Raw genomic sequence first — 25,171 nt, 5'->3', positions numbered from 1 at the left:
AAATTATTTTTTTGAGACTGAGTCTCACTCTGTTGCCCAGTCTGGAGTACTGTGGCATGATCTCAGCTCGCTGCAACCTCCACTTCCTGGGTTCAAGCGATTCTCCTGCCTCAGCCTCCCAGGTAGCTGGGACTACAGGCATGAGCCACCACACCCCGCTAATTTTTGTATTTTTCAGTAGAGATGGAGTTTCACCATGTTGGCCAGGCTGGTCTCAAACTCCTGACCTCACGTGATCCACCTGCCTTGGCCTCCCAAAGTGCTGGGATTACAGGCGTGAGCCACCGTGCCCGGCCCAAAAAATTATTTTTATTGTTTTCTCTAATTTTTCTCCCAGGACACAGGACTAGTGTTGATGATTCCACTTGGTAGGAGCTTCACCTTCATAGTGAAATACAACCAATACAGTATTATAATATAAATAGTTTTGCTTGAAAGGACACAAGAGCAGCATGTAGATGAGTTCCTGTGAATGTTTAGAGAACCTCTACCTAAGATTATAGTCATGAGTAAGTCATGCATGGTTCCTGTTCCTTAATGATAGAATATTTTTATTGGTAAATAAACTAAATGTTAATTATTGTTAGAGGTACTAATAATACAGATCAAAGAAGTAATAAGCCAACAATTTACTCTCTTCAACATGATTATTTCCACAGTATCTTCAACAATATTATTCTCTTTGAGGAAAAGGAGTCATTCTAAACTACAGTTCAGAATGGCGAGTTCAGGGGATGTAAGGAATTGTGGAATACTGGCAGGTTTTTTTGGTTATATTGAAGTGTGTATTTCCTCCAGATATTTCAAAAATAAGTATAGATGGAGGTGCACTTTACCTTAAAATTGTGTGTGTGTGTGTCACATTAATTTAGCCTCTTAATTTTTGTCATGTAGGCATACCAGATACTCCCTTCAGTAAGGACAGAAATGGTCATGTGAAGCGACCCATGAACGCATTTATGGTTTGGGCAAGGATCCACCGACCAGCACTAGCCAAAGCTAACCCAGCAGCCAACAATGCAGAAATCAGTGTCCAGCTTGGGTTAGAGTGGAACAAACTTAGTGAAGAACAAAAGAAACCCTATTACGATGAAGCACAAAAGATTAAAGAAAAGCACAGAGAGGAATTTCCTGGTAATCAAATTAAATAATGCCTCTTACTTCTTTTAAATGAATTTATTTAGTTAAAGATTAGGGTAGATTGAGATTGAAAGACAAAATATATAATTTTTTTCTGATATGTACAATAAAGAGAATAATGACTAATATTATAACAATGATTGAAATGACACTGGGCATGAGTTTCCTTAAATAGAACCAAGCAAAGGGATATCTGATTTCATATTCACCAACCCATACAAATCAGAGGACACGCAGTTTTATTGTGGTTTTGATTTAGATAGATATAAATTTAATGAGAGTACATCTCGAAAGCTTTAGGCTATAATTTTGCAAGTAAACTATAGAAGTGTTAAAATGATAGCAACAGAAAAAAAATGCAGTCTATGCTTAATGAGAATTCAGGGATTGTCACCATATTCCATTTTAACATATGATTGTCAGAATATAGTCCTGCCTTCTGATTGATAGATTTAGCCCTGTCATGATATAGTGTGAAATGAGTCCGATTTCTCCCTAGCAGTGGGAACATTGGGATTAAGCTTGGAAAATGCACAGTGTATGGCCAGCATGTCTGTGCAAGGTGGGACAAAACTTATTTTCTGAAATATTGGCAGAGAGGTTCTAGGAATGAAGGTCAGAGGCAGCAACTACAGGGAACCAGTGATTGTTCTGATTACACAGTGGCTGCAAATGCCATAGTTCCACTGTTCTGACTTTGGAAGAAATTAAGTTATTTGTGGACTTCGAGATTGCTGAGTTTAGGAGACTCTTCTTGAACTAGGCATAAAAATAGTGACCAGCCAGGCGCGGTGACTCACACCTGTAATCCCAGCACTTTGGGAGGCCGAGGCGGGTGGATCACGAGGTCAGGAGATCAAGACCATCCTGGCTAACACAGTGAAACTCCATCTCTACTAAAAAAAAAAAAAATTAGCTGGGCGTGGTGGTTGGCGCCTGTAGTCCCAGCTACTTGGGAGGCTGAGGCAGGAGAATGGCGTGAACCCAAGAGGTGGAGCTTGCAGTGAGCCGAGATCGTGCAGTGCAGCCTGGGCGACAGAGTGAGACTCTGTCTCAAAAAAAATAGTGACTGATCATTAGTGACTATTGCATTGTAAGATATAGACTATTGTAACTTACAGAAAGTGAGGAAATGAGATGAATAATTTCATAGTGAGGCATTATTTGATAAGGTGGAGGAAAGGCTTTGGGATTCAAATACAGCGGTTTTGATGTTGACTCTACTACAGATTCATTCTGTGTCATTGGTTATAAAACATTTGACCCTTGGCCAGGCACAGTGGCTCACGCCTGTAATCCCAGCCTTTGGGAAGCTGAGACGGGCGGATCATGAGGTCAGGAGTTCAAGACCAGTCTGGCCAACACGGAGAAACCCTGTCTCTACTAAAAATACAAAAAATTAGCTGGGTGTGGTGGCATGCACCTGTAATCCCAGCTGCTCAGGAGGCTGAGGCAGGAGAATCACATGAACCTGGGAGGCGGAGGTTGCAGTGAGCTGAGATTGTGCCATGACACTCCAGCCCAGGCAACAGTGCAAGACTCCGTCTCAAAAAAAAAAAAAAAATTGACCCTCTTCTTTCCAATGATGAGTTATAACATTGGCCACTAGTCAGGAGCTATTTGGATATGTATGTTAAAATACACAGTGGAGAAGTCATTCGCTGAAATAATATCCCGGAGCTGGAAAAGATACTTTAGACAATAATTTGTTTTTAAAACACTTTAAAGTGCTTTGCATTTTAGTATGAAAAAAATTATTTGAAGGCTAAATGGAGTCTACACATTTAAACATATTTTGTCTTCTATAGGTTGGGTTTATCAGCCTCGTCCAGGGAAGCGAAAACGATTCCCTCTAAGTGCTTCCAATGTATTTTCTGGTACCACACAGAATATCATCTCTACAAATCCTACAACAGTTTATCCTTACCGCTCACCTACGTACTCTGTGGTAATTCCCAGCCTACAGAATCCCATCACTCATCCAGTTGGTGAGTTAGTTTTATTGTAGATTACTATTTTTTAAATAGCTGCAAGAAAATTTTACCTCAAGTTTGAAGTGTTCTTTCTATTAGTCTTAAGAATTTGGAACAACAATATTAAGAAAAAAGAAGAGGGAAAGTGAGGACATTAAATAGGAAAAGGAAAAATTTCAGTAGAGATCAAAACACTTGGTTTGCCAGAGTAGCAGATAATCCATGTGTAAAACCTCAGACCTTTTAAGCAAATCAGGATGAGCCCATAGATTAGGCAGATAATGCAGGAAATGACTGAGGTAATTCAATAGGAAAAAGGAGAGTCTTTTTACTAACAGCATAAAAGAATGCCTTGCTAATGGGGTATGAGGCATCCTGTCCTGGAACTTAGTAATGATACTGATTTGTTGAGACCATTCTCTCATTGCTCTAGAAAAGCAGTGGAAGTAATCTATTTTCTACCAAATATTTGTTTGGTTCATTATATTAATCTCTCTAAATGTCTCCTCTGAGTTCTTTACATTCCTGTTATTGATTTTAAGAACAAAAATTGAGAACCTAATATCTTAATAACTTGTTATAGGGCTATCCATCATTGGTTTGTTTTTCCAGAACAGTTTTTTTTGAGATGGAGTTTTTGCTCTTGTTGACCAGGCTGGAGTGCAATGGTGCAATCTCAGCTCACCACAACCTCCGCCTCCTGGGTTCAAGCAATTCTCCTGCCTCAGCCTCCCAAGTAGCTGGGATTACAGGCATGCACCACTACACCCGGCTAATTTTGTATTTTTAGGAGAGATGGGGTTTCTCCATGTTGGTCAGGCTGGTCTGGAACTCCCGACCTCAGGTGATCTGCCCGCCCTGGCCTCCCAAAGTGATGGGATTACAGGTGTAAGCCACCACGCCTGGCCCCCAGAACATGTTTTAACCATCTTTAAGGGAGAGCTTTATACATTCACTACTTGCTGTCACTTTTTTTTTTTTTTTTCAGACAGGGTCTCACTCTGTTGCCCAGGCTGGAGTGCAGTGGCGGGATCACAGGTCACTGCAGCCTTGTCCTCCTGGGCTCAAGCGATTCTCCCACCTCAGGCTCCCTAGTAGCTGGGACTATAAGTGCACACCACCATGCCTGGCTAATTTTTGTATTTTTTTAGAGATGGGGTTTTGCCATGTTGCCCAGGCTGGTGTCGAATCCTGGGCTCAAATGATCCACCCACCTTGACCTCTCAAAGTGCCAGGATTATAAGTGTGAGCCACCACACCTGGCCCACTTTCTTAAAACTACTAAGACTGCTTAAACCTGCTTTTTCTATTTTTTTTTTAATCTGTTTAAATCCTTCCCATATGAGCTTCCCATAAAGCCACCCATATGAGCTGAGAGTTTTAGATACCTTGGAAACTGACTTATTAGAATCTTAGGCATTTTCAGTGTTGTTGTTGTTGTTTCTTTTTTAATGTATCATTTTAGCAATTGATAGCAACAAGCTACATTCCAGATGTCTAGACTCAAGAGAGAGATGCAGAAAGCTGATCCTATAGCCCTGTTCTGTCCTAGCAGAGTCAGGCACTCTCAGTCTTCACTGTTTGGTAGTGACTTCTTTAATCTTGTATTTCAACCCAGGCTTAATTATGACTTTGTTCGCGTACGTTGTTTTTCTGTCATGTTATTTGTTTATTTTTTGAGACAGAGTCTTGCTCCGTTACCGAAGATGGAGTGTAGTGGTGCAATCTCGGCTCACTGCAGCCTCTGACGCCTGGGTTCAAGCAGTTCTCCCACCTCAGCCTCCCGAGTAGCTGAGACTACAGGTGCACATCACCATGCCCATCTAATTTTTGTATTTTTAGTAGAGATGGGGTTTCACCATGTTAGCCAGGCTTGTCTCGAACTCCTGGCCTCAAGTGATCCACCCATCTTGGCTTCCCAAAGTGCTGGGATTACAGGGTGAGCCACCATGCCCAGCCTGTGTTATGTTATGATTTCTGTTTTCATAATATCAGTTCCTTCTTTTTATCCCTTTTTCCAAGACCTCACTTACATCTACTTCTACCCACTGTTAAATGCTGTATATTTTCTCTTCCCAGAAACAGAATTAACAATGTTCTTATTTGAAGCAGTTGACATTTGATACATTAATTTTATGTGATTCTGAGCAAAGATAAGGGTTGAGTAGAAACTGGAAGATTTCTTCTAATGTTGGTAGGGTTCTTTCTCCATGATGTTGTATTTAAGTATGGTAGGCAGAATTATAGGAAGCACTTCAGAGCTATGCACAACAGTAATCAAATCTAAGACAAGAATGATTTTTTTGTTTGTGCTTAGTTTTTTGTTTTGTTTTGTTTTTTACAATATCCCTTATTTCTGGTAGCATATAGTGTCAGTAAAGATTTATTTCTTGGGCCAGCTGTGGTGACTCATGCCTGTAATCCTGGTGCTTTGGGAGCCTAGGAGTTTGAGACTAGCCTGGGCAACATAGCAAGACGCTGTCTCTAAAAACAAACAAACAAAATTGTTTCTTGCATCTCAAAAGATAAACAGAGAACATTATCTTATAAGCATAATTTGGGAATTATTAAGATATACACCTTAATAGTAAATCATGAAATTTATCTGCTATTTTGTTCCCCAATCATATAGCTTTCAAATATATTCTTATAGATTGTTCTCATCAACTTGGCGTTATATTATTTAGAGAAGTCAGTATCACTGGCAAATTTAGAAATTTCACTGTATATTTAATATTCTAAATCATTTGTGAAGTTTAAGTTAGAACAGATTATAGCACGCATCTCTTGTGTGCTATAATCTTGGGGAATCATAATTTTAATATCTTGTCATATACAGTTTTAATATCTTGTCATATACAGTTGTTAATTTATATACTTTTTTGTTGTTTCAAGTAATTTCATATTCTAAATATGAAGTTACGGTAATTTTGTTTTTCAAGCATGTTTGCTTTATTTCCATGGAAGAAAGATATCAAGATAGTGAGATATATGATTTTTCTTATATAGAAACAATTTGCTCTTTTTCTGTAGCAAGCTTTGTGCATTAATATCATACTGTATACATTTCACCACCATTTCAGGTGTAGATAATAGACTCACCAAGCTAGAGTTCTCAAGGTCATCAGTTTCAATAGCTGGAAGCATGTTAACTTTCTAAAAATCTCTGGCAGAAGCCATTTGTACCTACTTTGTCTAAAATTTTCTCAGTTCCACCCTTGAGGTTTTTTAAAAAAAATTTTTAATGTTTATATTTATATATATTTTTGAGATGAAGTCTCACTCTGTCGCCCACGCTGGAGTGCAGTGGCGCGATCTCAGCTCACTGCAACCTCCACCTCCCGGGTTCAAGTGATTTTCCTGCCTGAGCCTCCCAAGTAGCTGGGATTACAGGCATGCACCACCATGCCTGGCTAATTTTTGTATTTTTAGTAGAGTTTCACCATGATAGCCAGGCTGGTTTTTCAAACTCCTGACCTCAGGTGATCTGCCCACCTCTGCCTCCCAAAGTGCTGAGATTACAGGTGTGAGCCACCATGCCTGGACAGAGGTTTTTGTTGTTGTTGTTGTTGTTGTTTTTTTTGTTTTTTGGTTTTTTTTTCCGTTTTCTTCTTTAAAAAAAAAAAAATTTTTTAGGTGAATGCCATCTAAGATCTATTTATATTCCTTTTGTCAATTGGATTAGAACATTCTTTGAACTTGTCATTATACTGTAGTTGATCTAATATTTTTAACCTATTTACTTTGAAAATTAGGATTCAGAAATCTTCTTAAGGTCTTCTTTGGTAGAAAGGATTTATTGAGTCTCTCTGTTCTCTGTCAGTTGCTGTTTATACCATAATGACTAAATAATTCCACTGATTCTCTCCTTTTCGTAAAAATATTTGGAGTCAATTAGTATTGACTTTGAGGTCTCTCAGATGTGGCTCCTTCAATTTTCCTTTGGACTGCCTAATTTTTTTGCATTTGCCTCACTGCAGTTGGGCTCATTTGTACATTTGGACAAGCTTTTGAAGGTTTTTTATTGTTGTTATTTTTGTTATTTTTAATTAATTTATTTTTTTGCCAGTTAGCCATAGTAACTGTGACTTTGAGGCACATTTCTTTCTTCTGTGTTTTTAGCATTGTCATGTAAAATAATCTCCATTTTTCTATAAACTTTTTATTTTAATCTCTGTCAGCCTTTTTCCCTAGCCAATATCAATATTCCAAAAATTGAATAACACCAGGGTAGATTTTTTTGACTTTCTCTTTAGCCAGGATCATAAATTTAAATCTGTTGTGATTACTACCGCATAATATTTCACACACTGAATTCATGGATTTTCTAGTAATATTTCTCCATTATTTGGCTCTCAATCAAGCTGCTGCTGCTTCTTTTTTTTTTTTTTTTTTTTTTTGAGAGGGAATCTTGCTCTGTCTCCCAGGCTGGAGTGCAGTGGCGTGATCTTGGTTCCCTGCAACCTCCACCTCCCAGGTTCAAGCGATTCTCCTGCCTCAGCCTCCTGAATAGCTGGGACTACAGGCAAGTGCCACCATGCCTGGCTAATTTTTTGTATTTTTAGTAGAGACAGGGTTTCGCAACATTGGCCAGGCTGGTCTTGAACTCCTGGACTCAAGTAATCCGCCCGTCTCAGCCTCCCAAAGTGCAGGGATTACAGGCATGAGCCACTGCACCCGGCCCTCAAGCTGATTTCATTTTACTGTGTATTTTACCAAACCTTTTTGTTCTAATCAATCACTTGTCTTGTACTGGATCTTCCCAGTACACTTTTATCCCATTAAGATATTCAGTAAATATATTCAAAATCTGGCAGTTTAATTTGGTATTCTCCTCTGTAACAGTGAGTTTTATCTCAGATATCTTCTGAGTAAATTCCAGTGGCACATTTGTATGCCTGCTTACCTGCCACCTTCACTACTAGGGTTTCTTAAATCCTATTATGGGACAAACTCTGCTAGGAACAATATATAAAGTTTTTTTTATAGTCTCTGCTGTCAAAGAGTTCGTTAGGTAGTCGTAGCAAGTATAGATATAAATACAACTACTTTTACTATTTCTTTGATAGAATCTACTTTCTTGTCTGGTATTATTATTATTATTTTTTGAGGTAGAGTCTTGCTCTGTCACCCAGGTTGGAGTGCAGTGGCGTGATCTCAGCTCACTGCAACCTCCACCTACTAGGTTTAAGCGATTCTCCTGCCTCAGCCTCTGGAGTAGCTGGGATTACAGGTGCATGCCACCATGCCCGGCTAATTTTTGTATTTTTAGTAGAGATGGGGGTTTTACCATGTTGGCCAGGCTGGTTTTGAACCTCTGACCTCAGTCAATCTACCTGCCTCGGCCTCCCAAAGTGCTGGGATTACAGGCATGAGCCACCACGCCCAGCCGTTGTCTGGTATTATTTTTATGTCTGGTGCATTGTTTACTCTGTCACTCATATTTAGTACTATCTCCCAAGCTCCTCTTCTCTTTCTAGTTCTTTTTTTTTTCTGTAGAGATGGGGTCTTGCTAGGTTGCCCAGTCTAGTCTCAAACTCCTGGACTCAAGTGATTCTCACGTCTTGGCCTTCCAAAGTGTTGGGATTACAAATGTGAGCCATGGCACCCAAACTGTTTCTAGTTTCTGAAAGTGCTTATGTTACTGGCACAAGGTTCTTGGCTCTCAGTGTAATAGAAATTAACAAGAGGCCAGGCAAACTTTTCCTAGACAGGGGTTGTTAGGGCTTCTTCCTGGAAAGATTGGGTATTAAGTGAGACAGCGCAGGAGAAAGGGTTCTCTGGCTGGCTCTCCAAGGGGAGTGCATTATGGTGTCTTCAGGAGGGTGATATGCATAATTCATGAGGTAGGTGAGTGTCATTACATATGCGAGGTGAAGTGCAGGGTGTGCAGACAAGTAAGGAATCATGCTAACTCATATGTTGATCATGATCAGAAAATCTCCCTGGGTGGAGATTTTAGTATTTCACTCCTAGAGATTTTAGTATTACAATCCTAGGGGTTAGGGTCGTCATTCTAATTCTAGATCGTCATTCTAGAATTTGCCGGGAGGCCATTCTCACATGCAGCCCTTGTGCACATGCAGGCGATAGAGTTAATTCCTTTGAGTAAGATTTATGGCGGAATGCTGCTTATCTTAGTTTTTTCAGACAGCTTGCAAGGTCTGGTCAATGGGTATGGTGTCAGTGGGGGTGGTGCTGCAAGGTGTGGTGGTCAGTGGGCATGTATGGAAAAATATGTGAGTGAAGGTGAGATGATCCCCCCCACCCCACTACCCTGTCTCACTTATAGCATGGTAGTCTGGAATTCTCTTCAGATCTTTGATTACATGTCTTTGATGCAAGTTATGCCAGCATCCTCCTATTATATGAGTATTCTTATTCATTTAAAGGCTTTGGAACTTTTATAAAAGCTGTGTCCATTCATACTTTTCTTAACTATTTTTTATTAACCAGGTTCTGGCTAGATACTGGGATACGAATAGAAATTGAGAGTTCCTGCTCTCAATCTCCCAGTTTGGTGATCATGGTTGGGGTGGCAGACATGCAAATAATCACAAAGATTTACACTATTTCCTAATAGGTGATAGGTTTACAAGGTTTGGAGGGAACGTGGACAAGGGAAATTAATGAGGAACGGCCTGAGTAGGGCCTGTGCCTCACAGATAGGAGGGCTAGTCCATATAACCTCATCAGGTGAGAATCAGGGCAGCATCATTACATCCTGTTTCTCTACTTCACTGGGTCAGAGCCCATCTTCAGACAGGTGGCTATGTCCCTTAATTCCCTACTTCCTGCTTTAAGAGGGGCATTATCTGCTTTATCTGGAGAAAAGAAAGGAGAGGGAAGTCACCTGAATGAGGCTGGAAAAAGATCCACATTTCTTTTAGTCTATGACAGAGACATGTCCAACCGCAGAATTTCTTGGACTGCATCTTCTTTATTAATGGATTCGGAGCTGTATTGCAATACATTAGATCATGACTCTCTTGCTGTGGCATCCATCTGTATTTCTTCAGGAAAGTTGAATTAAATTTAGGCTAGGTGTGTCATTTGGGTCACTTAGCAGCTCAATCAGTAGTCCTGTCTTCTTCAGGAACAGAAAGCTAAAACACATTAATTGTTTCACCTACCTTTAAAAATTTTGCCATATCTTTCATGCTCTGCTGCAATAGTATTCCTTTTATATCTGTCACCAATGGTTGACATTTGGCAAGTCCTGTTCTCACTTGGAAACTTCCTTTCATATTCATATTGAATACAATAGAGTGAAATAATTTTGTTAAGTTTTTTTCAACTAAAAAAATTAAATGTCATTTATAATTTAGTTTAATATAGAGAAGTTTATAAAAGAAAAGAAAAATGACCGATACTGCTACTCTGAAACCCCTAGTAATATTAAAAATAAGATTAATATATTTAGGTAAACAGAACATTCAAATAGTACCAGTAGGTATAAAATGAAAGTCTAGCTTTTCCTCCTGCCCCACTGCCCTGTCCCCTCTCTTAGATCATGGCTCCTTAAAGGTAACTAGTGTCAATAGCTTCATGTTAGTATTATTTTTCAATGTATATATGCATACCAGCATTTATGTGTTTTCAATGTATATATGCATACCAGCATTTATGTGTTTTCAATGTATATATGCATACCAGCATTTATGTGTTTTTGGTCTTTTATCTATCAATAATTTATCTATCGATAATTTTATTCATTTGTTTATTCATCTAAAAAATATTTGTTGAGGCTCTCTTCTGCCCCAGACAGAATGTTTCGCCCTGGGGATACAGCAGCAAACAAAACAGAAAAGGTTGCTCTTCTCATGGCACTTAGAGTCTAGTTGAGAGAGGCAGACAAAAAATGTAAATAAATAAGAAAACAAGATAACTTCAGTTTGTTCAAAATGCTGCAAATGAAAGAGTGGTTTGATATGATGATGCAGTTAGGTAAGGTGATTGATGAAGGCCTCTGCTTATACAATTTATTAAACTTTACTGAAAGAAGAAAAACATGGAATGACTCAGTTAATTCTTGATTTATGCTATTTTTGTTTCTAAAGGTGAAACCTCACCTGCTATCCAGCTGCCCACACCTACAGTCCAGCGCCCAAGCCCTGTCACACTTTTCCAGCCCAGCGTCTCCAGTGCTGCTCAGGTGGCTGTCCAGGATCCAAGTCTACCTCTCTATCCAGCACTCCCACCCCAACACTTTGCTGGGCCTTCCCAAACAGACACTCATCAGCTGCATTCTGAAGCCACTCACACTGTGAAGCAACCCACCCCTGTCTCTCTAGAGAGCGCCAACAGGATTTCAAGTAGTGCAAGTAATGCCCATGCCAGATTTGCAACTTCGACCATCCAACCTCCTAAGGAGTATTCCAGCATTTCCCCTTGTCCCAGAAGTGCTCCAATCCCCCAGGCTTCTCCCATTCCACACCCACATGTTTACCAGCCCCCTCCCCTTGGCCATCCAGCCACACTGTTTGGCACACCACCAAGATTCTCTTTTCATCACCCTTACTTCCTACCCGGACCTCACTACTTCCCATCAAGGTAAATTAACATTTTTTTTCCTTTTACCTAAACATTCAGCTAATGAATTTTTACCTGTGACAACATTTTTTTGTTTGTTTGTTTTTAAATACTGAAAAGCAGACTTCTTCAATTCTGCTGACTAGGAGCCAATCAGTTAACATAAATAGATGGAGAGGGCCAGGTGAGGACTGGGGGAGCTAGAGAGAGTGCATCTCTAACTCAGCTCCAGCTGACTCTTGTTACATGAGAATATAGTAACAATATAGTGGCTCACGCCTGTAATTCCAGCACTTTGGGAGGCCAAGGTGGGTGGGTAACTTGAGGTCAGGAGTTTGAGACCAGCCTGGCCAACACGGTAAAACTCTGTCTCTACTAAAAATACAAAAATTAGCCAGGCGTGGTGGCACGTGCCTGTGATCCTAGCTACTCAGGAGGCTGAAGCAGGAGAATCACTTGAACCTGGGAGGCAGAGGTTGCAGTGAGCTATCACACCACTGCACTCCAGCCTGGGTGACCATCTCAAAAAAAAAGAACAAGAATATAGGCTTTAATGTTGTCGGATATAATTTTTCATGCAAAATAACTATAAGGGACCTTAAGATCATTTAGTCAAATGTATTGAGGTGTGCTTATTGTATAGAGGGGTTGCTTCTCAAACTTTAATGTGTATATAAATCATATGGTATTTTGTTAAAATGCAGATTCTGATTCATTGGGTCTGGGGTATAGTAGTATCCTATATGGGGGTATAGTATGTCTGATATTTGGCATTTCTAGCAAGCTCCCAAGTGATTGCCAATTCTGCTGGTTTATGGACCACACTTTGAATAGCAAGGGTATAGAGGAGGGCACTTGGTCTAAGTGAAAAATTGTTTATTTACCTAGGTTAAATGACTAGACCAAAGTTATACTACCTCTTTGTGCCCTTTTTACCAAATTAGAAAATTTCCCATGTAAATTACCAATAAAGGAATTCATTTTCATAGGGAAGTATCTAGGGAAAACAAATGTGTAACTTCATTTTGGAATGATAGAAATTTAACTCCCTTGGAAGTATTTTTATGATAGAGTGGTATTAGCCTCTACTTTCCTTTTTTTTTTTTTTTTTTTTTTTGAGACAGAGTTTTGCTCTTGTTGCCCAGGCTGGAGTGCAATGGCGCAATCTTGGCTCACCACAACCTCTGCCTCCCGGGTTCAAGCGATTCTCCTGCCTCAGCCTCCTGAGTAGTTGGGATTACAGGCATGCATCACCACGCCTGGCTAATTTTTTTTTGTATTTTTAATAGAGACGGGGTTTCTCCATGTTGGTCAGGCTGGTCTTGAAGTCCCGACCTCAGATAATCTGCCCACCTCGGCCTCCCAAAGTGTTGGGATTACAGGTGTGAACCACTATGCCCGGCCTAGTCTTTACTTTTTAATTACTGTTAAATGTGTAGACAAAGATGGTTTCTGTTGAGACGGGAGTATTAAAGTGTCTAACACCAATCTTTTATTGTTTCTTACTTAGAAAGTAAATTTACTTCCCACTAGGGTATACCTACACCTCAATAGAAACAACTTTTGAGGTATATATTATGTTGCTTCAATTTATTATCGATTGCTTGCTTTTGGGTCCTTAGCTCAGGACTGGAAGAAAGTGGAACCAGAGGATTAGATCAGGAGAAAGGAAGATTTTTGTCATCTAGGGTTTGTTTTGTTTTATGTAGAATCTTTTTATCTTTTGTAGCCTTAATAAGTATTTTAGTTCAAGGGATCAAACCTCAAGAGACTTTTAATTTAAGGCCAGGGAGGTTGATAATCTCTTTTCATTGCTATCTGCTAGGATCTAGGATTTTACAGGAATTTTGGAGAATTTTACAAAATGTTTCCTCCATATAAGAAGAATATGGAAGATGTAGATTGAATTTAATAAACGAGTAAATTTGGGAACACTTGGCCTTAGTTAGAATCTTGAGGCCTATAACAAAAATTGTGGAAATTGTATCTGCTACATAATTAATTTTGTAATATGGGAAATGCTTGGACCCTATTTACTCACAGGATAGGCGAAGAAGAGTCAATTACAATGGGCTATGTACCACAGTCTCACTCTAGCTGTTACTACTTTTTTGTTTGTTGTATTTTTCTTCTTTTTAGTGTTTTGAGAGCTAAGAATTCTTACACGTAGTTTTTATAACAATCCTTTGACTTGGGTGTAATATTCACCTACTTTTTCAGTTAAATAAGTGGATTACTAAATAGCCTTATCAAGGTTATACAGTGGTGGAGCTAATAGTCAAATTAAGGTTTGATTGATTTTGAATTTCATATTTGTCTTTTTTACTATATCGGTAAGACTTCTTTTATGACAGCTCCTCTTGATTGACAGCTGTTAGTTGCTAGCAGAGAATCATATGGAAAAAATATATTTTGAATAAAAACCTCACATAGTCAAGTGGACATTGGGGCAGGTAATGTTTCCTTACATGTTACATAGATTAAATCATAGAAGTCTATCTTACTCATTCAGGACAAGGCTTGTAGGATTTGGCTGTTAATGTATAAATTATCTGACACCTTAAGGAATATTTTAAAAGGAAGCTCTTGAAAGTAAGTTCTTTTTTTTTTTTTTTTTTTTTTTTTTTTTTTTGAGACAGAGTCTTGCTCTGTCGCCCAGGCTGGAGTGCAGTGGCGCAATCTTGGCTCACTGCAACCTCTGCCTTCTGGGTATAAGCAATTCTCCTATCTCAGCCTCCCGAGTAGCTGGGACTACAGGTGCCTGTCACCACACCCGGCTAATTTTTGTATTTTTAGTAGAGATGGGGTTTCACCATATTGGTCAGGCTGGTCTCGAACTCCTGACCTCAGGTGATCCACCTGCCTCATCCTCCCAAACTGCTGGGATTATAGGCATGAGCCACTGCTCCCACCCGAAAGTAAGTTCTTAGAAGACAGAAACTACCTTTTTTGTTAATACTATTATTGCTAATTAATAATAATGCTATTGGAAGAACCAAATGAAGTGACTAGCTATTATACTGAATTTTATTTCATTTAAGAATGTCAGAGCAGTATGTCAACTATAAACATTAAGCTATGCATAGTTTTTTAGAAGACTAGCCTTATCAATTATAATATTTTTCAGTTGTTTTTCTGACTCTACCTGTATGTGTCTGATGATAATTTTCCCAAGGAAATAGATAATCTATTTATGACTGTTTAGATAGTATATTTCAGTAAACTCTAAATGCCAAAATTAATTGATTCTCTCTCAATTTTTCTCTTCTCCCAACTGATAATGGAATCTTCTGTAAGGAATATTTCTGGGCAGATGCAGTGGCTGACGCCTGTAATCCCAGCACTTTGGGAGGCCGAGGCGGGCAGATCACCTGAGGTCAGGTGTTTGAGACCAGCCTGGTGAACATGATGAAACTCTGTCTCTACTAAAAATACAAAAATTAACCAAGTGTGGTGGTGGGCACCTGTAATCCCAGCTACTCGGGAGGTTGAGGCAGGAGAATTCCTTGAACCTGGGAGGCAGAGGTTGCAGTGAACCAAGATCACACCCCTGCACTCCAGCCTGGGCAGCAAGAGTGAAACTATATATATATTTCCTTCCTACTCTAGTTATTTATATGTGGAATTTTCCAACTATTTCAATGTTAGAATTGTAATGGACATTTGAGATATACTTATATATACATATTTTGTGTATATATGTATATATTTATGATTATTCATTATTAAAAAATTTTGGCTGGGTGTGGTGGCTCACGCCTGTAATCCCAACACTTTGGGAGGCCAAGGAGAGAGAATCTGTTGGGCCCAGGAGTTTGAGACCAGCCTGGGCAATTTAGTGAGACCTTGTCTTTACCCCCAAAATTTTTTTTAATTAGCTGGGCGTGGTGGCATGTGCCTGTAGTCCCAGCTACTCAGGAAGCCAAGGTGGGAGGATCACTTGAGCCTGGGAGGTGAAGGCTGCAGTGAGCTAAGATCATGCCACTGCACTCCAGCCTAGGCACCAGAGTGAGACCATGTCTCAAAAAACCAAAAAATGTTTCTTTTCGCTAAACAATTCACTTTGCCCTGTGTATATAGAGTAAAAATCAAGTAGGCTAGGTGGTTTAATCAAGGAGTCATTTTACAAAACAGATGGACACTCAGAAGTGCTGCTTCCCATCTCTGGGGCTAACATGTTATTCCTGCCTTCAGATCTTAACCATCATCATACTGTGTTTGTCAAAATGCTTTTGAAAAACTATGTACTACATTAATTCTTCAGACTAGTTCTTTTCTCCCTACCCCTTCCTCTTCCTTCTTCTTGCAGTATATTGGGCTTTCACATTCAAGGGAGATACATAGGATCTTCATTCTGTTGGCCATTCAGTAAAAAATATGTTTAAAATCTATGTAATTAGGGATAAAGAAAAGATATGAAGACAAATGGGGATTTACTAGCTTGAAATATATGGAAAATACACTCAGATATATGGTAGGGAAAGTAAGTTCAAAGAATTCCTGGATTTGTAGAAATAGCATCTAAATTGTAAAATTTTAGGCAAATGAATCAAAGGTTAAAAGCAATTCTCTTTAACCTTTGTTTGGGTCAGAGACCCATTTGAGAATTTGATTGAAGTTATGGACTTCTTCCATAATAATGCATATCTACGTACATATACAAACTTTTGCCTAAACTTTTATGGAGGAGGGAAACTTACAGTCCCAAAACATGATAGACTTCGTTAACATAGAATACCTTCTGCCGTAACTAGCTAGAAATGTTGAATTTAAATATGAACAATTTAATACCTACCTGAACTCACCAGCAAGGAACTCACCATGTGCCAAAATGATCAACAAGTTGAAAACTAGTTAGAGTGGTCCTGGAGATGGTTTTCAGATACAGAAATAGTTTCATTGGTTATAAACTTGCGTTCTAAGCTGGATGTGCTGTCATGCACCTGTAGTCCCAGCTACTTGGGAGGCTGAGATGGAGTTCGAGGCCAGTCTTGGCAACAAATTGTGATCCTGTCTCAAAAACAAAAACAGAAAAAAACCTAAACTTGAGTTTTAATGTCTGTGAAGGGAAAAAAGATGAGGTCTTGACCCTGCTCTGCTCCCCTGTTCAAGGTGGGGATAGGTACTGAAACTAAAACCTCTCTATAAAGCCAAGACCCTGGAAGGAATATTTCTTTTTTTGTTTTTTTGACAGAGTCTTGCTCTGTCTGCCAGACTGGAGTGCAGTGGTGTGATCTCGACTCACTGCAGCCTCTGCCTCCAGGGTTCAAGAGATTCTCGTGCCTCAGCCTCCTGTGTAGCTAGGATTACAGGTACATGCTACCATGCCTGGCTAATTTTTGTATTTTTAGTGGAGACTGAGTTTTGCCAAGTTAGTCAGGCTGGTCTTGAACTCCTGGCCTTAAGTGATCTGCCCGCCTTGGCCTCCCAGAATGTTGGGATTACAGGCATGAGCCACCACACCTGGCTGGAAGGACTTCTTAACCTTGATAAAAGGAATATAAAATTTTTGTCATTGATCCAGGTAAAGCACAGAAAGAATCTTGTTTTTACTCCGGGCTCTATGTGATTTTCATTAGAAATAAAATTCCCAAGATGTTTCACACATTGGTTCAGAGTCTAAAATCGCCCTGTCCACTGGATGCAGACATTTCTTTTTCTTTTTCTTTTTGAGATGGAGTTTCGCTCTTTTTGCCCAGGCTGGAGTGTAATGCCACGATCTCAGCTCACTGCACTGCCTCCAGGGTTCAAGTGATTCTCCTGCCTCAGCCTCCCGAGTAGCTGGGATTACAGGTGCCCACTGCCACGTCCAGCTAATTTTATATTTTTAGTAGAGATGGGGTTTCACCCATCTCTACTGGAAGTCCAGTGAGACCTAATTAGCTAGACTTTTCAGGATAGAGTACCAGAGAAAAGAGAGCTACACACAGAGGGAACTCCAGATGACTGTGTAGGGTCCCTCTTGAGTATTCAGTGAAGTACTAATTAGTGCATGCTTGTGAAGAAACAACCCAAGGCAGTGAAAGAACCACCTGAAAGGATGAGAGGAAACAGTATCTGGCAATCATGCACTAACACAGTGCTGTGAATAGTCCCACCAACTAGATTGGAAAGCTTTTATGGGGCACAGAACATTGGGTACTCAGAAGGGTCTTGCTTCAGATAGCCTTAGCCTAAATGTTGCTATGGTCACAACTAAAAATTTTTTTTTTCTTTTTTTTTAGTTATGGGGTGGGTCTTGCTATGTCACCCAGGCTGGAGTGCAGTGGCATGATCATAGCTCATTGCAGCCTCGAACTCCTGGGCCTAAGTGATCCTTCTTCCTCAGCCTCCTGAATAACTGGGACTACAGGTGTGCACCACCATGCCCAGCTAATATTCTCATTTTTTTGTAGAGACAGGGCCTCACTTTGTTGCCCAGGCTGGTTTCAAACTCCTGGCCTCCCAAAGTGCTGGAATTAACAGGCATGAGCCATTGTGCTCTAATTTTTTTTTTTTTTTTTTTTTGAGATGAATTCTCACTCTGTTACCCAGGCTGGAGTGCAGTGGCACGATCTTGGCTCACTGCAACCTCAGCCTCCCGGGTTCGAGCAAGCAATTCTCCTGCTTCAGCCTCCGGAGTAGCTGGGACTACAGGCCGCACCACCATGCCCGGCTTATTTTTGTATTTTTAGTAGAGATGGGGTGTCACCATGTTGACCAGGGTGGTCTCAAACTCCTGACCTCAGGTGATCCACACGCCTCGGCCTCCCAAGGTGCTGGGATTACAGGCGTGAGCCACCGCGCCCAGCTCAAAATTCTTAAAAGCAAGACCTGAAAGGACCAACTTGTTTTTAAGTAATTTAACTGCACCCAAGAGCAAAGCTCAAGAATAGAAATAGAATCAAATAATTAAAAAGGTAAGTGAGAGTATGGTTCATTTTTGAGATGGCAGCACAGGGAGCTCTGTGGACCCAGTCTCTAGCAAACAAGTGTGAGTGGTGAAAACTATTTTTAAAAACCAATCATTCAAGTCTCTGGAAGTTGCTGGGTGTGGTGGTGTACCTGTAGTCTCAGCTGCTTGGGAGGCTGAGGCAGGAAGATGCTTGAGCCCAGGAATTTGAGACTGTAGTGAGCTATGATCATGCCACTGCATTCTGGCCTGGGTGACAGAGCAAAACCCCATCTCTTAAGTTATATATATAAAACTATATATATATATAAGTAATGATAATATTTATTTTTTATACATATATATAAATGGGAAATCCAGAAGGCCACACACATATCCAGAGCTAGACCCATGTTCAGAAAATACACAAAAAGACCCCAAGCTTTTAACTCTGACTGATCTGTAGGCTCTGTATAAGCAGGAAGTAAAGACTAAGGCAGAATTGAAAATAACCTGGCTAAGTATTTAAGGAGTGCCCCAATTCAAAGCCAATCTGTAAAGACCAGGAAAATATATTTTGTTTTATTTTTGTTTCTAGGTTTTTAAGGAAATCTCTATCAAATTTCTGACCGCTAAGCTAATTGAACAGAGATTTCAATGACCATGCATAACAAAGAATACAGTCTTTACAAAAATACTCTAGAAAACCAAATAAACAACTACAACCCCAGACAAGCAACAACAACAAACCTTGGATAAGGGAAAGAATTTGATTTCTAGTGGCATCACATTATAATATTCAAAACATCCAGTTTTCAACAAAAAAGTTACAAGATAGGCAAAGAAACAGGAAAGTAGGGCATTCACAAGGAAATAATAGTAACTATCCCCAAGGAAGCTGAGACATTGGGCTTAATAGACAGTTTAAATCAGCTGTTTTAAATATGCTCAAGGAACTAAAGGAAACCATGGACAAAGAACTAAAGGAAACCAGGAGAACAATGTTTCACCAAATAGATCATATCAATAAGGAGATAGAAATAAAAAAAGAACCAAATACAAATCCTCAAGCTAAAAATTGCAGTAACTTCTTATAAGACTTACCAATCATACATTGAAATAGTGTTTCTAGTTTCCATTACTTATATTCTCCTGTTCCTTATGACAGACCTTTTAGGTTGACAGAACAGGCATTGCTATCCCTATTTTATATAAGAAGGATACAAGGATCAGAGAAAGTAAGATTTACTTAAGTTTACCAGGTTCTTACGTGGCATAGCTAGAACTAGAGCCTGGGTAGGGCGGCATGGTAGTTAGGAGAACAAGTTCTGGAGTCAAATTGCCTGATTCTGTCTACCACTTACTAATTATATCACTTTGAGCAAGTTACTTAACCTTTTTAAAGCTCCATTTCCTCATCTGTGCAGTGGAGATATTTATAGTGTCTATGTCTTAGGGTCATCCTGAGTGTTGTTCAGTGTTATATTGAAATAACATATACACTCCTTGGCCAATGCCCTAAAAAATAGTAAATGCTTACATATTGGATAATATTATTATTTGGACTATTCTAATTAATGTTTTCCCCCTACACCATGTTGCTTTTATAGTTTTTTACTTTCACTCATGTAACCTTCTAGGATTGCCTTTGTCTTAATTGATCTTTTTGTTCTCTGAATATAACACTAACTCGTCTTTACCACACCAAAATAGTCACTATAATGCTGGCATTATAGACTTTAGCACATGTCTAATATATACCTAGATTTTATGTTTTTTAAAAAATTATCTACCAAGCCTTACATAGCATCTTGCCTGCATTGAGTCCTGAAAAAGATAGTTATTGGGTGAATTATTTCTAGCTGAAATGAAGGCTTTGTGGAAGGGATAGATTTTTGTTTTATTGATATATAACATTTTACATATTTATGGGGTACATGTCATAAATATGTATAAAATGTGTAATGATCAAGTCAGGGCATTTGGGTTATCTGTCACCTTGATTATTTATCATTTCTGTATATTGGGAACATTTTTAGTCCTCTCTTATAGCTACTTTGAAATACACAAGACATTGTTGCTAACTACAGGCACCCTACTGTGCTACTGAACATTAGAACTTACATCTTCTATCTATCTAACTGTATGTTTGTACCCATAGTCAGCCTCTTTTCATCCCTGAATTATCTGTGGAATTCAATGGATAGAGAGACCTGCTATATGATCAAAGTTGTGCTAGCCAGAAGCACAGTGTATTTGGCCGTGCGCGGTGGCTCACACCCATAATCCCAGCACTTTGGGAGGCTGAGGCGGGCGGATCACCTGAGGTCAGAAGTTCGAGACCAGACTGGCCAACATGCTGAAACCCCATCTCTACTAAAATACAAAAATTAGCCGGACATGGTGGTGGGCACCTGTAATCCTAGCTACTCGGTAGGCTGAGGCAGGAGAATTGCTTGAACCTGGGAGGCGGAGGTTGCAGTGAGCCAAATTCATGCCACTGTACTCCAGCCTGGTGACAGAGCGAGACTCTGTCTCAAAAAAAAAAAAAAAAAAAAAAAAAAAAAAAGAAGCACAGCGTATTCAGGACATGTGTCTTAAATTTAAAATGCCTGAACTAAGAGTGGCAGTAGGTATGGAAACCTGAAAAATTTTAGAAACTTTACCTCATTTGTTATAATTAACATGAGCAAAGTACCTAGCACTTGAGGTTTTGGGGGTAGGGCATAGTTTCAGAGTTTGAGATAATAGTCTAGTATGTCTGTCATACTTAGGTTTTTAAAAGTAAGGTAACAAAGTTGACTCTGTGTGTGTGTGTGTGTGTGTGTGTGTGTGTGTGTGTGTGTGAAGGCCAGAAATGAAACACTTAACTTGCCATGGGTTTTGCTGATGAGTATGGTCATTATGTTTTATGTTATCTGTCACTAGATGGTTGGACTCTACCTCTTCCTATAATTCCTGCTCTATGCCTTTGAAAGAGAGAATAATACTTAAAAAAAATTGACAAATGGGTTTGAGTAGCAGAATTTTTGAGATATAATCTTTAAAAAAAATTTTTTTTTTTTTTGAGATGGAGTCTCACTATATTGCCCAGGCTGGCTTCAAACTCCTGGGCTCAAGTGATCCTCCTGCCTCAGCCTCCTGAGTAGCTGGGACTACAGGCATGCACTACTGTGCCCAGCAAGTAGCAGAAATTTTGGATTTGCCTTTTTTTTTTTTTTTTTTGAGATGGAGTCTCACTCTGTCGCCCAGGCTGGAGTGTGGTGGCGTGATCTCGGCTCACTGCAAGCTCTGCCTTCCGGGTTCATGCCATTCTCCTGCCTCAGCCTCCTGAGTAGCTGGGACTACAGGCGTCCGCCACCATGCCTGGCTAATTTTTTGTATTTTTAGTAGAGACGGGGTTTCACCGTGTTAGCCAGGATGGTCTCGATCTCCTGACCTTGTGATCTGCCCGCCTCTGCCTCTCAGAGTGCTGGGATTACAGGTGTGAGCCACCACACCCGGCCAAAAAACCATAATTTGTAAAACTGCAAAATGTCTTTTTGATTCTTCACATTTCTGCCCTCCAAAAAATGTTTTGGAAAAGACCTTTAAGACCATAGTTTACTATCAGTTTTAAATCTTTCTAGTAGTAACAGTGTTTTAAATTTATTTTATTATTGAATGTCAATGAAAAAATTTAAGTTGTCTTCTGTTCCAGTGCCTCAATATTCTGGATCTCTTGATTTCAATCTAGTTATACATTTCCCCCCCCCACCATGAGCTTCCTTACAAACACCAGTAAAAACAACTATTGCACTATTGCATTGTTTACGAAGTGTCAATTCGGTGGTTTTTTGTTTGTTTGTTTTTGTTTTTTTTGAGACGGAGTCTCACTCTGTCACCAGGCTGGAGTGCAGTGGCACAGTCTCAGCTCACTGCAACCTCTACCTCCTGGGTTCAAGCGATCCTCCTGCCTCAGCCTCCTGAGTAGCTGGGACTACAGGCATGCACCACCATGCCCAGCTAATTTTTTGTATTTTTAGTAGAGATGGGGTTTCACTATGTTGGCCAGGATGATCTCTTATCTCTTGACCTTATGTTCCGCCTGCCTCGGCCTCCCAAAGTGTTGGGATTACAGGCGTGAGCCACCGTGCCCAACCACTAAGTGTCAATTCTTAGCATAGCTCAACACACATCTGCATTTCCAAAACCTTATGTGGTATGAGGCATCATGAGAGAAAGACCAGAATAAGCAATTTTGTTATCATGGTTGTCAAAGGTAAGAAGCCTGAGGCTGACGATAGATAATAGTGCTGGTGAGTGTTCCAGTCACAAGCTCCCTTTCCTGTTTCTTGTGGGTGGGGACTGGGCAATGGGAAAAGAGCAGAGGAATACATGAAGTGTTTGCAGAAAGGAACTTTCCAAACCCCAAAGAGGATGCATTAACTTGCTCTGTTAGTCTGTATGCAAGGCAATATGTGGGCAAGATCTAATTCCTTGTTTGTGTTTTTCTGCTGCAGTACATGCCCTTACAGCCGGCCTCCCTTTGGCTATGGAAATTTTCCGAGTTCAATGCCAGAATGCCTTAGTTATTATGAAGACAGGTACCCAAAACATGAGGGTATATTTTCAGCTTTAAGTAGAGACTATTCTTTTAGAGACTACTCAAGTGAATGCGCACACAGCGAAAATTCTCGGAGTTGTGAGAACATGAATGGAACTTCTTACTATAACAGTCATAGCCACAGTGGGGAAGAAGACTTAAACCCTGTGCCTCAGCTGGACATTGGAACCTTGGAGAATGTCTTCACAGCCCCGACATCAACTCCTTCTAGCATCCAGCAAGTCAATGTCACTGACAGTGATGAGGAGGAAGAAGAAAAAGTGCTCAGGGATTTATAATTTTAAAACAAATATGCACAGAAAATAAACATTTCTTAAAATATATTCTGGGTCAGTTGGTATGAGAAAAAAAAAGGCTAGAATTCTTTGTTGAAAGTTTTCAGTCATGATTTGAGGAGTTAAAACCAAATGCAATTTATGTCTTCATAAAATTTTGATTAGTGAAACTAGAGTCTGGATGTTTCATTGTAGGAATATTTATGTTATTAAGTAATTTATTTTTAATGGCTGAAATTTGCATCAACATGTATTATTATTACTTTATCCTGGAACATGCAAAATACTGAAGCCTCACAGTTGTATGTGAGGGGAAAGGGGGTATAAATCTAGCATAGTGTGATTTTTATTTTATCTCAGGATACATTTTTTTAAATGATTTTTTGTTTGCTTTTTATGTAATATTTATGGATGTCAATTTTTGATGTAACATTTTGAAAGTATTTTGACAACTCTTAGTGAACTTGGATTCGGTTGCTAAATTTCACTTACACTAATAACCAATTATAAGTTCCAAATGTGTTTTAATGGCACCTGGGTGATTCTTCAGCTAAATTTAGTCATTTCTGTTTCTAAATATTTTATCATTTTAAAATATTTTTTTCCATTTGGCATACATTGTTCTTTGTTTTAATTAAATAAACATAGATAAAATTGTTCTTGTTGGATGTTTTCTGTTTGGGGGATAGAAATAAGCAAACAGTATTGTTCATAGAAGATTGTTTTCTATACCATATACAGATATTCATTTTTACCTGATAGTCTCCAGAATTGCATAGATTCTGTTAGCTCACGTGAGACTTAAACATCAACAAAGTTGCACACACATTCTGATGCCATTTCCAAACTCTTTACACATATGTACACGTGACTTAAGCATATCCCAGAATGGAAGAGCTCTTCCAGATTTGGCTCAAGCAGCTGTCTTGAAAACCATGAAGTTTATTTAAGAGCATGTGGAATTTATTTAATTCACGATGAACAAAAAAAACCCTACCTGTGACATAAGCTCCTGGTAAGTACCCAGTTAGGGATTGAGAAGGCCTTTTTAGAACAGTATCAGGACTATGAAAGTTGAGATCATGGTAAAAGATCTCTAAGGTACAAACTGAATTGATGATGGGAAATAGTCACCAACCAATACACTTTTCCCTCAGTGATCTATATAATTTATGCAAATTGAGATCTTGTTACTTAAAACTGTGTGGAAATTGTGTATGGAAATCTCTTCTAAGCTTCCACATTCTTCCTTTACTAAACCTGTATTTGTTTCTTAAAATTTGTTAATGTAATACATTTCATCAGACTTACATTTATTGTACATGACATTTTCTTTCCCAATACAAATTTTGTTTTCATGGTTTTATATTCTTTATTACTATGCCCATTGCCATTTTGATGTCGTTAAAGAGTAAAACTTTAATTTCTTCGTGATAGAAAGCAAACATTATGTCACCTCACATCTGAACTAAAGTAACATTTGATTGTCTACACATTTGATATCTATGCCATTAAGGAGAAATGTATGCAACAATTTGACCCATTTTACCTCATCTCATTTAATAGCACCTTTGTGACTAACTGGATTTTTACCATAGACCTTATTCTTATAGACAAATTGGTTGATGAAATCACTGTGTAAAGCAGTGAATAAGATAGAGCACAGGTCGGTATATCCTAACTGCCTGTCTGTAGGGTAGCCTTGCCCCTCTCCGATTCTTTCCTTAAACTTTTCTTTTAATGGCTAACGCTGGGCAATTCTTTTACTCTTCCT

The 25,171-nt window shown here is 39.3% G+C and overlaps 1 protein-coding gene across 2 annotated transcripts in view; it reads left to right on the top strand.

Moving 5' to 3' along the window:
• The window catches only part of SOX30 (SRY-box transcription factor 30), a 29,455-nt gene extending 6,012 nt beyond the window's left edge, over nt 1–23,443 (top strand). For both annotated transcript variants that reach the window (XM_054556143.1, XM_002816133.5), the window contains exons 2-5: nt 895–1,134; nt 2,949–3,128; nt 11,174–11,666; nt 23,019–23,443. In XM_054556143.1, coding sequence (XP_054412118.1) covers nt 895–1,134; nt 2,949–3,128; nt 11,174–11,666; nt 23,019–23,400 — 1,295 coding nt within the window. In that variant the 3' untranslated portion in view covers nt 23,401–23,443. The remainder of the gene's footprint in view (nt 1–894; nt 1,135–2,948; nt 3,129–11,173; nt 11,667–23,018) is intronic.
• Nucleotides 23,444–25,171: the final 1,728 nt, after the last annotated feature.

Source organism: Pongo abelii, chromosome 4, assembly GCF_028885655.2.
Source record: "Pongo abelii isolate AG06213 chromosome 4, NHGRI_mPonAbe1-v2.0_pri, whole genome shotgun sequence".
Taxonomy (NCBI): Eukaryota; Metazoa; Chordata; class Mammalia; order Primates; family Hominidae; genus Pongo; species Pongo abelii.
The sequence above is the reverse complement of the archived record's forward strand: the minus strand, read 5'-3'. Positions and strand labels throughout refer to the sequence as shown.